A 16,969-nucleotide genomic window follows, 5' to 3' on the forward strand; every position below is an offset into this window, starting at 1 on the left:
AATTTTCAAGGGAGGTAACGAAGCGAATGGTTTCCGCCGTTGCTACCACAACAAGCTTTTTTCAGTCTAAGTACACTGCCGTGCTCTTGCGCTATGGCAGCCACTCTAACCTAACCTAACCTACCTAACCCACTCTCGTAAAAATATCCGTAAAAGGGCCTCATTTGGTAAGAACTATGTAGAAGTTTCAAATTGAATTATGCAGCATAGTTTCGAGAGCTAAAAAAATTATTTAAGTAAGTTGACGTTCTTGCCGTTTGTAGTTTCTTTTGACGAATTGTCACAGCTTTTGGTATCAAAACATCTAAAACACCGTGCTTATGATTTTTTTTCTAACTTCCTCGCGAGCAAAGTTTTATTTGCATTTGCATACACAAGCATTTCAAAAGGATTATAAACACTTTTATTCCTTCTTTCACCTCTTATCTGTTACTTTTCTTATCATTCAAACAACATCACTTTGTTTACTAGAAATGTCTTTGTCTCAATGCAACCGCACACTCGACACGATTTTCACTGTTATTATCTTCCAAGTAAGCCCTAAATTCATATCGTAATTTACTCTCTGTGGCATAACACCTTGGCGTGCCGCAAGCATTGATGGATTAGGAGAAGCAGCAGCAGATAAACAAATTCAACAAATTCTCAGGTTGTGTGTGATAAGCGATCGTGCTGAAAAGAGCGTAAGAGATTGAGAGGATTGATGTGAGAACGCTAGGCGGAAGAGGCAGGTGGGCATGGCAGAAGGCACCTGCATGCGTACAAATGTACCCTGCAGTGAAAAGCCAAACCAGTCAGTAAAAATACCAGTACAATGACTAGTATGAGCTAAAGTTGAAATTCGACTAACTTATGCGACATCTGCCTTTGAATAGTCAAAGACAATTAATTGATTCTCTTAACAACGGTTAGCTCTCATAGTGCCTGGACGGGCACTACCACGCAATATCTTGACATGTGTAACCAGTTCAAATGCTAGGTAGATTTTCTCGAGTACGTTTACATTGGCCGCGCCAGTACAGTATTTGTCATGCGACAACCTTAAAAGGATAACCTTGTCGGGCACAGACTAGGTTGTCCTGCAACGAGCCTGGACTGGCTCCAGAATAATAGTTTCCCTTTGAGATAGTCACTTTTTGTGTTGGGACGGTTTTCTTAACTGGCTGTACTGTGGGACTGGCTGTATGCTATAAAATCCTAACTGGAGTAACCAATCCTGTTAGTGGCAAATGTTTTCTGACAAGGAGTTTCTTGATACTCTTAAGCTAGACTAGCCTACAAGAACTCATTAGAGATTTTCATTTCTGCAGTTGGAGGGATTCTCTCGAAAAAAGTTATCCCTCTTAGTTACCAGGCTGGTGCTAGCACCAAACACCTTGACTTGGGCAACTGAGCCCGGTGCTGGCTAGACATTTCTGACAACGATTTCCTTCTCACCACCATGACAAGCTTTGGCAAGCGACTGCGATACAATGGTAAACTAACCGGGCGTTCGGCATGTTGCCCAATGCTAAATCATCTCTATAATTAAATAAAGACCTAGTCTTACATTTTATATTAGGAACTGTATGGGAGTTCTGATTAGTAGTTCGAGGTTCATTAGACGGAAGCTGTCCTGAATCACTGGAAAGTGACTGCTTAGATCGAACGTTACCCTTGAGTCTAGCGCCTCGATAGTTATCCTTGTTCGGCGATAAACGGAGGTAAGGAAATCTGACCAGCGCTTGTATAAAATTGAGATTTATTTCCGGCCGGGACCATGCTTATTCCTTTCACGAGGTATGATGCTACTTCTATGTCTACTAGTAGGTGTTGATGCATAGCCAGACAACAGTTGACATCTCGTAGGACAACGCCATGTTTAAAATACCAGTCGCTGAACTAGTTGGGCTTAATCGCAAACTGGTAGCTTTCTAGTTCTCGACTAGTATTTTTCCCTACAGGGTACATACACATGTCCATACACACATACATACATATGTGATAAGGTGAGCGCGTACGTATGTACATACGTAATTTATCACATGTAGTATGTGATAAGAGTCAAGAGCTGCGCCTTATTTCTATTGTCGCGATCACTGATCAGCATAGTGGGCGCTGTTGATGTTGCTGTTTTTCCTTTCTTGTTATTGTTATGTGATGATTTTTAATATGGATTATTGCGAAGCAAGATCTTGAATGTGTGTACGTTTTGGTGTTTGCTAAGGCCTTATTTCCAACATTTTCCTATATCCACAACGGCGTTGGCGCTACTTCTACATATGTATGTATGCTGCTCTGTGGCGGCTTATAGCTAATCTGTGAGGCACCCACCTACCTATCTACATTCATACGTACACACAGTACATTTTTATCGGAATAATGCCGAGCAGCGGTATGATTTGCTTTCTGTTTTTTTTTGTTGCAAATTTTTGCCTCAGACTCAGACGCTCACTTACTTTGAGGTAGCCGTCTGTATTATTAGACAGACGTCAAGCATTTTACTCATTCGTCTAGCGCACTCCTCCGTGGCGAGACGTTCTCGTCCATTTTGTTGCCATATCCGTTCCACAGTGGTTCGGCGCGTTGAAGAGCGTAGTTTAATCAAAGTGCCTTTTAGTTATTCATCTCATATTTCTATGTGCATGCAGTGCAATCGCAGTGATCGTTTCGCGTGTAACTCGATCATTTAACGCGTATATTACAAAGCGTTTTAAATCGTATTAAGTGTGCGAAGATGCTAGTGACGCTTGTGGTGGTTGCTAAGCTTTGAAAAGGCTTCCGCCACCTTCTAAGTACCTTCCGTAAAATACGCGTGCCAGATGCTGGACTTCCTTGTCGGCGGTCATCGTTTTCGTGTTCGTTTCCTTGATGCATAGATTGGGTATCGACGATTTAGCGCGGCAGCAGTCGACCACAAGTGATCTCTTACAATTCAAACAACCAGCCACATAATCACCCACTCTACGAAGCTTCGGAAGTGCGCAGACGCAATTGCGTTAATGGTAAATCTGTAAAGCGCGCAGTCCAGTTTTCTTTTTTTTTTGTTAGAACGCAGCGAGTGCGGGTGGTGCGCGTGATTTAACGTCAACTTTTTTCGAAGTGATTTTTCGAATTGATCTTTGGAGCGATATTTTTTGCAAAAAAAAGTGAAAAAATGGTTGAAGGTAATTATTATGAATACGAGGAAAGTCTAATTTTCGTTTTTGTAGTTGTGTTTTTTTTTTCATATTACAAAAATTATTGACTTTTATACTGTTCTAATGAATTATTTCTCGAAAAATTTTGCAAGTCTACCGAGATAAAATATTTGTGAGAAAAAATTAAAAGTCTACACTTGAAAAAAAGTTAGTTTCACATTTCGAAAACAAAAAGATTTAGTGAACTAATTATCGTAACGCTTTTTCGAAGGCACCTAGCTCATTGAAGAATATATGTGTATACATTAGGTTGAATCACTCCGCATACAAAAAAAAGGTACTGTTATCTCATCGGAATTATAAAATTTCTTATATTTCAAAAATTCCGCTAAAATATTTCTGAAAAATATAAACGAAATCCAAATAGTGTGATTTCGGAGTTATTTTCAAATCGGTTTAGCGCACGTAAATCTTCATATGAGTATTTTTCCGAAATATTTTCACGGATGTCTTAAAATATGATACATTTTATAGTTTCAGTAGGAAAAACCGCAACTTTTTTTGGTGAGGCACCCTATTTTAGATACATACATGTCTATACAATTTCTCACCACTCCCAAAAATTTTGACATTTATTATTTTGAGCAAGACATTTTTTATTGTTTTTTAGGTGTGATTTGTGGGATTTTTCAGATTTTTAGGGAATTGTCAAGATTTTCCGGGTCCTTGGCTTTTATCGCTGATGTTCAGGACTTTTGCAGAATTTTTTAAATTTTCAACGCCCTTCGAACGGTTTTTGGTAACTTTTTGGGACATATTGGTATGCTTTCGGGAACTTTTTAATTTTTTCGTGACCGGTAAGGCTTTTTTGCGATCTTGGGGACTTTTTCGAGCTTCTTCGGAACTTTCTATTTTTTATAAATTTTTTAGGCAATTTCAGGATTTTGGAATTGTTTTAAGGTTTTTCGAAACTTAAAAAAATTTGTTCGATATTTTTCGGATCTCTGCGTAATTTTTATATGCCTTCTTATAACTTAAAAAGTTTGTCATTTGTTATTTTGAGCGATATATTTTAGGTGTCATTTGTCAGGATTTTACGGAATTATTCAGGAAGTTTTAATATTTTTCGCTGCCTCTTGGAGGGTTCTTGGGAAAGTTTTTGTTTTTTTGTGAAATTTTGTTATGGTTTTGGGAATTTTGGTAAGTTTTTCAGGACCCGTCCCTATGGAGATCTTTTGGCATTTTTTCGGGACTTTGCTCAGTTTTTTCGGAACATTCTTTGCCTTTTCTTTTTGAAATTTTTCTAGATCGGTTTGGGGCTTATAAAGATTTTTTCGGGGCTCTTCATAATTTTTTCGGGAACTATCGTATTCTTTTGGGAGTTTCGGATTGCTTCCGGTAGTTATAGGAATTGTTTCAGGGTCTTTAAGAATTCGGACTGAACCGTCTAGGATTTTTGTGCCAGGGATTTTTCGTAACTTTCTAAGACTTTTTCCGAACCATCTGCAAATATTTTTGGGACTTTTCTAAATGATGCATTGTGGAACGATTTTACGTCATACGTTGTATAATTCTTTTCGAAATACTTCGCCAACCAATCTGGATTTTCCCCGGTATTTTTTGGTATTTTTTTGAAATTTTTAGTATTTTTGTATTTTTCTGACCCTAAAGGGTTTCTTAGGATTTTTTAGAAATTTTTCGGAACTTTTTCTGTACGGTTTGAGATCTTTTCGGTATTCATAGTATTTTTTCGGTATTCTTCAGGCTTTTCTGTGTTTTTAAAAATTTTCCGGAACTTTCAAGACTTTTTTCTCAATATTTTTCAGGCTGCTCGGAATTTTTTCGTGAGCTTTGTCTTGTTTTCAGGAAATTTTGGGATTTTTTTCGCGACCCTTTGGGATTTATCGGGACTTTTGAGCGTATTTGGGAACGTTTTAAGACTTTGGGTATTTTTTTTTAATTCTTTGGCGTCTTTTCCGGAACTTTCGTAAGTTTTTCAAAATTTTTTCTCATTTTTACGCGTTGTTTTCAGGAAATTTTGGAATTTTTTCGCGACCCTTGGGAATGTATCGAGACGTTTGAGCGTGTTTGGGAACTTTTTAAGACTTTTAGAGGGCTCTTTGGGTATTTTTTTTTAGAATTCTTTGGCGTCTTTTCCGGAACTTTCGGAAGTTTTTCTAAATTTTTTCTCATTTTTACGCGTTTGGGAATATTTCTCTTGCAATTAGACCATATTTGTTCGAGTTGTGTGACATGTGGCAAGGTTTTGTGGAAACCAAATTCTGTTCAAGCCATTTTTTTTTTAATTATACGCAGAATAAATTGAGAATATTTGCACTCTGAACAAAATAAGAATTTCGAAGAAATCTAACAAGTTTACATAAGGCTCTTTAGTGCAAAAACTGATAGCATTTTCCCTTCTGAGCAACTTTAAATTTAATTAAATTGCTATATTTCTCTTGAAACGCTTCGAATATATTTATGTATGTATGTTTTTTTTCCCAACTTGCATTGCAAAATTCGCGCGAAAAGCAAAGCCAGTTTGATAAAATATTCAAATATCAGGAAAATACGTTTTCATTGTAGCAATTTTGTGCGAACTACTATACTATTTGTTTACTAACTAACGCACGCTAGATATTAGTTTTCCAGCAAAATTTAAACAAGTTTCTGCCAACCACATATTGCAATCGTTATGCGTACAAAGTAAAAAAATAAAAATTATTATAAATATTCTCATTTTCGTTGTTGGTGTTTCCGACAGGGTAGGAGTGTGATGCAATGTGGAACGATTTTCCGTCATCCCTTGTCAAATTTGGTTTGGAGACAAACCGGTTTCGGCGTTGTGCCATCTTCAGTGTCAGAACGAAAAATGACACTGAAGATGGCACAACGCCGAAACCGGTTTGTCTCCAAACCAAATTTGACAAGGGATGACGGAAAATCGTTCCACATTGCATCACACTCCTACCCTGTCGGAAACACCAACAACGAAAATGAGAATATTTATAATAATTTTTATTTTTTTACTTTGTACGCATAACGATTGCAATATGTGGTTGGCAGAAACTTGTTTAAATTTTGCTGGAAAACTAATATCTAGCGTGCGTTAGTTAGTAAACAAATAGTATAGTAGTTCGCACAAAATTGCTACNTATAATCAATTAATTACATATGTGCATTTGCTTGCACCTATTTAAATTAAATATTCTTATTTAATTAGCTCGAAGAGTTAAGTTTTAGAAATATTTACGCTATAATTAAATAAATTGTACTTGCTAGTTGATATCTCTATTACTGACTTTCAACATCACCCAACTGGTGAGATGCATTTCAAGTGTGGACAATTATAGGCAAGCGGTCATAAATTAAATTTTCCATATATTTTAGTTACACTTGTTACAGATTTTATTCACTACTACATATTACAAAGTTGTGTGGAATAGTGAGGTGTAGAAACACACTTTAAACGATTCTTAGGCTCGATCTTATGCTTTAAGCAAGGGTAGAGACTGCAAGAGAAAGTTCAACGATTGCAACGAAAATAAACCTAGTTCGATTTATAAATGTGAAAGCTTGTGTGAGTGTGTGAAAATTTTTAAATGAAATTCGGCCATAGGCTATAATCTGGATTAACATATAGGATATTTTTTGACGAGAGTTGCCACTTTCAAACGAAAGAGGTTCCAAAGCGATTTATTTCGAAGATATTCCGTAAGAGGGTTGCCACCTGTTCAAAATTTTAAAATCAATTTACTTAATCAGTTAAACGAAATATTTTAACATGGGTAGGTTTTAAGAATGCTTTATTTCAAACATATTTTAAAGGGAACTGCCACCTGTTTGGAAATTTATAATCAATTGAATTAACAAGTTAAATAAAATATTTTATTTTGGAACGAATTTCCGTCATCCCTTGCCAAGTTTGGTTTGCAGACAAACCGGTTTCGGCGTTGTGCCATCTTCAGTGTACGTTTTCGTTCGTTAAAATATTTTAAAATGGATTTTCTGAACGCGACATTAAATACGAAACTATTTTTGACGAGGGTTGCCACCAGGTTAGAAGCTTAATTGACAAGTTATCTACTAATATTATAGATGTGAAAGTTTGTGAGAGAGTGTGTGAGCATGTTTGTTGTTTTTTTGTATGAAATTCGGCATACGGATAGCTTATGACCAGGACTAACATATACCATATTTTTGAAGAGGGATGTCACCTGCTTAAAAAGTTAATTTCAATTTAAACTATAAGTTTAATGAAAATTTACGGTATGGATGGCAAACCAACGAGATTACAGAAAACTTTATTTTCAAAACATTTTTTAACAGCGTTGCCACCCGTTGAAAATGTTTAAATGAAGAATTACAATATGGGTGACAAACAAAATAGGTTTAAGAAAGCTTTCTTTTGAAAAGAGTCGCCACCTGTTTAAAAGTGAAGTTCCATTTTTTAATAATTCAAAAGTTAAAAAAAAAGATTTTTTTGAAGATATTTTTAAAAAAGGATTAGGTTAGGGTTTAAAGTCTAATTAAATTTAATCAATAATTTAAATGAAATTTTACACTATGCATATTAAATAGAAGTTGTTTCAGAAAGCTTCATTTAGAAAATATTTTTGAAAGGGGTGTTGCCACATGTTTAACAATATAATTAAATTGAATCAGTTAGATTACTGAATTATTACAATATGGATGTCAAACGAAACCAGTTTAGGAAACCTTTATTTTCAAAATATTTTGAAAGGATTACCACCTTCTTAAAATTTATATTAAATTGAGTGAAATATTGCAATATGTATATCAAACGAAAGATGCTTAGAAAGCAGTTTTTAAAATTAAATTGAATTTAGGTGAACATTTGCAAAATTTAATATCTTTCATCTTTACAGCAAAGACTTTCCGCCCTTCCAAATCAATTTATTCTGTTTAAACTAAATGGAATTTAACAAACAGATAGATATTGGTATTAAATAGAAATAAAATAATGTTAAAAGTTTATATTTGTATGTGTAGTATAAAGACAAGCTACGAGCTGTAAGTTGTTTGATTTTATACTGCAATTATCAATTTAGTTGAAGTTTGACTTATTAAATATATCCTGGAACCCTGAGACAATAAGCAGCATTTTTTTTTTTAATAAAATGTATTATTTTCAGTGTTATAATTTATTAAGCCCTCTACTGAGTTTTGCCCGAACAAAACTTCACCGGAAAATTTTTCATACGCACATAGTAAATACATGGAAATCAAAAGTGAAAAGTGAACCCGTTCGGGGAAAATGAAACTCATGATAAGGCTGATTTTCTTTTTTGCTAAATGTGAAATCATAACGTTAAACTGAACTTAACGCGGGCGGAGCAGCAAGTATTTCAATAAGCCTTAACTTAGTATACATAATTATTGAATTTTGTAAAACTTAAGAAATCTTCATGTTGCTTAAGTGTTTCCAAATTTACTAAATGTTTTTTTATTTTTTATTTTTANAACTTAAGAAATCTTCATGTTGCTTAAGTGTTTCCAAATTTACTAAATGTGTTTTAATTTTTTATTTCTAATCTTTTTTCAAACTCTTTAATTTTCAGTTCAAGCCCGCACCGTACTCTGGTATCTGGCATTTCTCGGATTTGCCGTGAACTACATGATTCGCATCAACTTGAATATAACCATTGTGGAAATGATTGCCACCAAAGCGAAGCTAATGTCAATACAAGCAACTCCAGCTTCACCGTTGGCAAATTTTACGCAAGATATTTTAGTCAATAATAGTTATGTACAATCAACCAACAACAGTATTAATGCAAATTTCAGTAGCCACAGTGTAGCTGTAATCGCGAATAATCAAAGTGCGGTGATACGATTGGCAAAGCAGCAGCGTTATTCGTGGGAGAGGCAGTTGCTCGATGCACTTGGAGTAAGTTGTTGCAAGAAGCGCGTTATTCGCTTACATATGTATATACTAGATTTGGATTATGGACGAAGCTCACCTAGGTACTATACTTTCATCGTTGACTCTGTTTTGATAGTCCTGCTGATTTATACCTAGTTTGGGAGATAGAATCCGACAAGAACGATGTGAAAAAGGATTATTTCATTCAAATATCTTATTCCAAAAGTCGGAATTTTCTAGTTCTATGAACAAAGTTGAATCACTCGAAATATATACATTAGTGTGCATCACCAAAAAAATGTGGGGGAATTAAGAAATTTTTATATTTTATGGCTTCCGCCAAATTATATCGGAAAAATATTAACTGCCTTATTATGTATCTCGAACGATAAGCGGCACGAACGATTCGTCTGCTGACGGCATAGTCTCTGATTGCAATTTTATTAATCTATCGGTCGTGTTCGTCTTGCTTACGTCTATTTTTCAAATTTTTCAAAATAAGATGTCATTATTTTTCTCATTTTCGTTGTTGGTGTTTCCGACAGGGTAGGAGTGTGATGTAATGTGGAACGATTTTCCGTCATCCATTCCATCGTTCGAACGAAAAATGACACTGAAGATGGCACAACGCCGAAACCGGTTTGTCTCCAAACCAAATTTGACAAGCGCATAATGTTACGTCTATTAGGTTGCAATCGGTTACGTTTACATCACCTAGAATGATGTTGCCGGACTAATTTTTGAAGCGTTCCTCTGCAGACGAATCGTTCGCGCAGCCTATCGTTCGATAGAGATAATAAGCTTGTAAGATTTACGTGAGCTAGACCTCCAAAAAGCTTATTATTTTGATTCCGCTGATAAAATTTGTACGCAGACCTTTTAAGCTTAAGTTCTTCTATTATCAAAGGTGAATTTTTGAAAAAAATATTTTCAAAAACTGATTTTATTTATAAAAAAATTTGGCAGAAGTCTTAAAATAGAAATAAAAATTTTATATGGAAAAACACTATCGTTTTTGTTTTTATGATTGGAGAGTGAGCGTCCTAATATACATATGTATATATTGAAGCTGCTTAATTTACATATATGTATGCGATCGAATTGCGAACAATCAAACCGATAACGTCGGGTTATAATTGGAATAATAAGTTTTCTGCAAAAAAAGTATTGACGTTTGTTTTGACTCTTTCGGACAAATTGGTCAACGAATTTTAAGTGGCGCGATTTTATCAAAACTTTTTATTCTACGTAACAAAAAAAATACTACGTATGTGCATTAGGGTGGTCCAAAAACAGTTAAGTCGGAATTCTAATGATCTCACCCCCTCGGATTGTTCTATATCAAAAAAAGGATACCACTATTGCTTTTTATTTTGAAATTAAAAAATATTTAGAGGTCGCTCAAAGCGCTCAAAGTTTTCTATGTATTTTGTATGGGAAAAAAAAACAACTTTTCGTAGAAATGCTACAGAATTCAATATTTTTCGATCGGAAAACTCAGGTTCTCTTCAGGAGACTTTCGATAATAATCCCCAACCATTTTTAAATAGTAATGATTTTTCGTTGGTCCCCCCATTACATTTTTCGGTAGCTTTGTGGGTTTTTGGCGGACCTATAAATTATAGTTACGACGAAAAAATTTTCAAATAAACAATTAGGTATTATTAATGGGAATCTCCTGCAGATTCCTGATTTTTGAGAATTCTATACCATTTCTACAAAAAGTGGGTTTTCCCCATATAAAATACATGGAAATTTAAAAAATAAAAAAAATTATTTTCTGTATAGAACAATCCTAGTTGGTGAGAGCATAAAAATTCTGACTTTACTTTTTCCACATGCCTTTTTGGACCAGCCTTATGTACACACATATACAGTTTGAGTAGCATCGACTACTGATTGTTATTCCACTTCTGAAAATCGTTCTCAGCAACTTAATTATTTTGTTATCAATAGAAAGGTATAAACTTTAAAAAGATAAACTCTTGATTTTAAATTTTATTGTCAAAACACACGCAAGAATAGTGTCATACACAAAATAATTGGTTAATAAAAACACTTAAAGCGATAGCAAACTCAAGAAGTGTAATACAAATTTTCAACCGTTTTGCGCGACAACAATCTTTAAGGCGCAACTTACGTGCGCAAAATTCTGAGCAAGTGAGAAAAATTTTAGATTTTTGCAATAAGAAGCGATTATCACCACCTTAACCTCGCAAAACTGACCAGATCAGCAGAGAGGAAAAGCGGCTGTTCACCAGCAGTGTGAGTTATATGTGGTGGCAAATGAAATACATATCGCTGCATAAAGGTGCCAAGTCCATTTCTTTTCAAAATTTGGTTTTATACGCAGAATGACAAATAATGCGAAACTACATTGATTTTTCGTTCCTCCTGTGCTATTAACAAAAAAATATACATATCTATTTAGCACCTTTTCAATACACTTGAATGAATATATATGTATATTATATGTTTTATAATATGTAGTACATTAGGGTGGTAAAAAAAAAAAATTCCGAGATATCGTTTGGGGCACCTTCCAAAATTTTTCCTCTTGCCGAAAGAGGTGCTGGCACCAAACTTTACGTTTCTAAGTATAAATTTAGAGGATGCGCATGAAATGTTTATATTTTAAATACAAACATATAATAACCAAACAATTGGTTAAGCAACGTAAGAACAATTCAAATTTAAATTATCTAAAAAAAAAATATTTCAAACTTCAGTTGTCCCCAATATTTTTGTTAGTGTCAAAGCGATTCAGTAACGCATTTCAAGGTCGTTGAGCACCCTGTATGGGTTACAGTAGAAAATTAACAGTTGGTATAGATATTACAATTACCAAAAGGAAAAAACTAAGAGGGACCCATTTTTTACATTGGAACTTTTTTTNATTACAATTACCAAAAGGAAAAAACTAAGAGGGACCCATTTTTTACATTGAAACTTTTTTCCCAATGTACACCTGGATCTAAACAGCGATCACATCAAAAAAATTTAGGACGATTTTTTTGCATAAATCAATTCGTAGGACTTACCTCCAGTTAATGGATTGTTTTTTTCTTCGTGATTATATACACAAACTAAAAAACTACTGTTATACCTGTTTTTGTATTAAAATCGTTGAATCTGCATTTATATTTTTGGATCTGATTTTTGAGTTAGCTCACTTTAGATCTACATATGTAGGTGTAAGCGTCAACCAAAAACAAAAGGAAAAAAAATTAAAATCCACCTAGACCAAATTATATGAAGCTCCGTATTTCGTCTTTCATATATTAAAATATTATACTAATCGGTCCGTTACAAAGCCAGATATAAACGATTTGCTAACTAATTTTTCTAATACTACATAATTTCCAAAAAGCTTCTTAATTAAGGTAGAAATTAATAAAGAGATAAAAATATTTGTAATAGTTTAGAACAAACTGCGTTTTTTAAGTCCTAACATTATGTAGAAAGTTGTGACTAATGGTATAAAATAAAGTCAAAGGTTTTACTTTTTTCAAGCGTTCGGACGCAAAATATACTTCTATGGTAAGAAAAATACATCACTTTCATTACGAAAATTTTAGTATAAATGCTTGGTTACTCTCTCTACTTGCATACGAATTTACTCGGCAAAAGTGAAGGATAACGGATTGTAATTGTTGTACACTCAGACAACAGTCAATTTTGAAGTAACTGTAATAAAAGAAATGGGCGTGGTCAGTATGCTTTTCTCAAAATTCGTAATCGATACAAAAAACTCAGGTTTCTCGAAATTGGTAGCCGGCACAAAAACCCGGTTCATTTTGGAAATCACCGTGAAGTAATCCTTGTTGGAGTGATGCTTCAACAAATTACGATCACTGCTTGCATATTTCTACATTGTCAATAGTTTTAAATTAATTTAAAATATTTATTTATTTTTTAATTGAGAGATAGAACATTTTTTTATTTTGTTTAAAATATTTTTCTCAACAATATTTCTTCAATATTTTTTCTTATTCTGTGTGGAGTTTTTTCCACCTTAAGTGTTATATTGACTTTACTATACAAGTAATTTGTCATACATATAACCGTTATTTACTGTCTTTTTCAGAGCTATATAGGAAACACCTTTTATAAATAAACATCTGCATTGAATACGAAATGTACAAAATTTATACAGCTGTGCTGTTGTAAACCGTTTTCATTGATCATTCGATTGTTATTCTTCTTGAATCGAACAGCAAGCAGGCGTCAGATGTCTAATTAATTCTTACATATACATACATGTATAGCCTATTATTTATTAAAGCACAGAAAATATTTAGATGCTAATCATTAGTTGCTATTATGTGTGACTTACAGCTAATGAAATTTTCTAGAATAATATGCTGTGCTGTGGGAATGAAAAGCGCGGGAATATGTGTTTCGTTTATTAATTTTTGGAGACCTAGGCCCCTTGCTGTTAGACGACCCTTTGGAAGCCTTCAGGACCATAACGAGCTAAATTTACATAAAAAATAAGAAACATTAAATAAACGAAAAGGAAATAGCCAAAGAATGTTAAAATGTCGCTTCCCGGATACCTCTCCGCCTCTGGGAATAACGGTGGACTTACCGCAGGATGAGACTCGCCTGCAGTCGACCGTTGTTTCCCCGCCTTTCTGACTCAGCCTTAACTCACCACAAAATGCTACCATTGGTAAGGTTTCGAACGGGTCTGCACGACCGCCTATCTGCAAGCGCGGGCAGTTTCGAGCCTTGAAACAACCTGCTGCAAAGGTATTGGGTAAAATGGCTGTCTCGCCGACCGCTGATGGATATAAATAACTGAGGAAGTGCATAGCTGGCGTGTGGGGCGCAACTAAGGATTAAATGGTCTACATATACGTCGAGGGCAGCCATGATCATTCGCTTGAGGGAAGCTCCAATACGACTCACAACACCTGAGAAGATGACTTTATGCCCAACCCACTGGCATGACCCATAACACGAAAAGACAGAAATCAGTGATTCCTCAGAGGGGCAGGCATTATGATGCACGCTCATGCAGTTCGAGGTGTGAGCGGGAAGTCTGGCTCAATAGGACCGAAGGACTCCATATAGAATTTTAAAAGGTTCTAGAGTACAACAGAGGTGCAAGAGAAAAAGGAGCTAACAGAATGGGCCAATGGAACCATGCCTGCTAGTCGACCGAAACATTGCCTCGAAGCCTCCATTTGCGAGAGATCTCTAAATGCACCAGTCTCTCCTCTGTAAACTATCACGGAAAACTGCAGGCCAGTTACAATGCAGTCATACCAACCGCTTTGGTAAAACGAAGGGACAAAAGATTTGGTCGCTCAAAAATTCCTTGTATCTGCAAATCAGTATCGCCAATTTTTAGCGCGCACTAGAATGCAAAAATTCGTTACGTGCCACATTTTTCATTTTGAGAATTTGGCGACCTGCTGGCCAGTTAAATTCTAGTTTTCATACTACACGACACCGACTTCCGCTTTGGTCGCTTGCTCTATCGAATACCATGTGCACCGATTCCCAGATCACAGAAGTCGGTTTCAAGCTGTTGCTAAGGAAACCGCGCTGTTATGTTTACGAGGCAGATGAATAGGTTTGGTTTCGCGCATCTCTTCTTGCACAAATAACTTCCGTGAAGCGAATATACCGCCTAGGTCTTACTAAAACCTACTTCGTCTAACTGGCAAACAAAAGAGGGTTAACAGAGCCATCTTGTGGGATAGCTTGTCAAAACTGGCCCGGACACGATAAAGATAGGTCCAGCGGCATCAATAACCCGGAACGCTCGTAGCTTAGGATGGTTGTTGAAATCACTTTTTCTGCAACTATTCGGGAGATGACGGGACCCATAAACCAGTTGTGGTCTATGCGAATGATCCCTTAGAAACTCAGTTAAGCTAACCTAATCTAACTTTACACTTTAAAATGCAATTTACACTGAGTTCTAAACTGCAAAGATGTGAATGATTTCACTTTAAAATACATATAAATCATAATACGTGACAAACAAATTTTGAAGATCATGCATCTCTTGGTAAACACCAATAATTTTTTATAATCTTATTCAGATTAGATATCTGCATACAAACATATGTACGTAGCCACTTTTACAAATATTTCAGTTGATTAGGTTGCCTGCGTGGTTAAAATACTTAAAAGCTCAAGCAATCCAGACGCACATTGTAGATTTGTTTTAAAGTCTTATTTTTGTGTTGGATAAATTTTAAGATATGAGCGTTCACCTGAAATGAGAACATATGAATATGTATGTTTGTTTGAAGGAAACATCTAGATCCATTGAATTTTGTTAGACCTGCACTGCTGGTTTTTGGACCGCTTGGAAGCATCCATAAAGCAATGAGAACAAAAAAAAATACCTTTTTTGATGGAATGATTCTGCGCTCTTAAACTAATAAGTAATTGTGATCAAATCAATTTGGTTCTCTATGGCAGTTTACATTTTTCCGTCACAAGACCAGCTTAAAATGGCTTTCTCGAAACCAACAAGTCTATTCATTTCGTCGAAATTTTATTATTTAAGTCCATATCCTTACTAATGCCATTTTTTCCCCTCTACTTTCTTTACAGATCACATACGACGGTGATGGCTTCGATTGGAATGAGTACCAGCAGGGTCTAGTGCTAGGCTCATTTTACTGGGCACATTGGGTTACCCAAATTCCTGGTGGTGTCTTGGCCAAGAGATATGGCACAAAATTGGTGTTCGGCTTGTCGAATGCGGTCGGCTGTTGGATATGTTTCGCCATACCGCTGGCGTCCTATTGGAACTATCAGGTGTTGATATGGCTGCGCATACTACAAGGTCTTGTGACGGTGAGTGAAACACTTTTCTCTCTCTGCCCCTCCCTCAATATCTATATTTTTCTACTTTCAAATCTCCATACACAGGGCCTGTCGTGGCCAGCTATGCATCACATGACCGCCAAGTGGATACCACCAAATGAGCGTAGTAAATTTGTTACCGCATACATGGGCAGCTCCGTAGGTGTCGCTGCATTCTATCCTATTTTCGGTTACATAATGCATTGGACATCGTGGGAATGGGTTTATCACACGTGCGGCATAATCGGCACAATGTGGTGGCTATGTTGGTTGTATTATGTGTACAACACACCAGCGGAGCATCCACGTATTAACAGCTCTGAACAGCGTTATATCGAAAAGTCTTTGGGCGCATCGGTGAATAATGCGAATCTTGGTCCGACACCTTGGCGTCGCATACTCACCTCACGTGCTGTTTGGATGAATGTGATCGCACAGTGGGGCGGCATTTGGGGCCTCTTCACAATGATGACACAAGCGCCGACATATTTCCGCGTCGTACATCATTGGAACATTCGAGCGGTGAGTGACGACGAAGCCCTCTACTAGTCAATATATTTGTATTCATTTATTTTTGTTTCCCTCTCTAGACTGGCATTCTCTCAGGCTTGCCGCATTTAATGCGTATGCTCTTCGCTTTGGCTTTCTCAACGTTCGCTGACTTCTTATTGCGTACGGATAAAATTAAGCGCACGAACTTGCGAAAATTGGCAACAGCGATTTGTAAGTGCGAGGTTGCATGATTGCCCACAATCCTTGAATGTACTCACTTTAGATATTTTTTAGGTTGCATTCTGAATGGCACGATGGTGCTATGCCTCGCCATGTTCGGTTACAATGCTCTGGCGGCGATAGTTTTCCTCACTTTGGCTCTGATGTTCCATGGTGCCGTCTCATCTGGACCGCTGGCGTCTATTGTCGATATGTCACCTAACTATGCGGGTATAGTTTTGGGCATTAGTGGCATGATTGGTGTGCTGCCTGGTTTCGTATCATCCTATATTGTGGGCATAATGACGCTGGGAAATGTAAGATTTTTCTGGGAAAAACAAAAACGATTTGCACAAATTCTTATACTTGGCTTCTCCTTCTTGTAGCAAACATTTGAAGCTTGGAAGAATGTGTTCCT

The 16,969-nt window shown here is 36.1% G+C and overlaps 1 protein-coding gene across 1 annotated transcript; it reads left to right on the plus strand.

Annotated features, from left to right (window-relative positions):
- Positions 1-2,517: 2,517 nt before the first annotated feature.
- Positions 2,518-16,963, plus strand: NaPi-T (Na[+]-dependent inorganic phosphate cotransporter; the record flags this gene model as incomplete). The annotated part of the gene is made up of 7 exons (XM_017628062.1): positions 2,518-3,146; positions 8,702-9,030; positions 15,586-15,831; positions 15,907-16,362; positions 16,431-16,563; positions 16,627-16,868; positions 16,938-16,963. Coding segments are annotated over exons 1-7 (1,442 nt in total), but the record flags the coding sequence as incomplete, so codon positions are not given.
- Positions 16,964-16,969: the final 6 nt, after the last annotated feature.

The sequence above is a fragment of the Rhagoletis zephyria genome, unplaced genomic scaffold (assembly GCF_001687245.7).
Source record: "Rhagoletis zephyria isolate East Lansing unplaced genomic scaffold, Rhagoletis_zephyria_1.1 Rzeph_scaffold_05719, whole genome shotgun sequence".
In the NCBI taxonomy this organism is placed as follows: Eukaryota; Metazoa; Arthropoda; class Insecta; order Diptera; family Tephritidae; genus Rhagoletis; species Rhagoletis zephyria.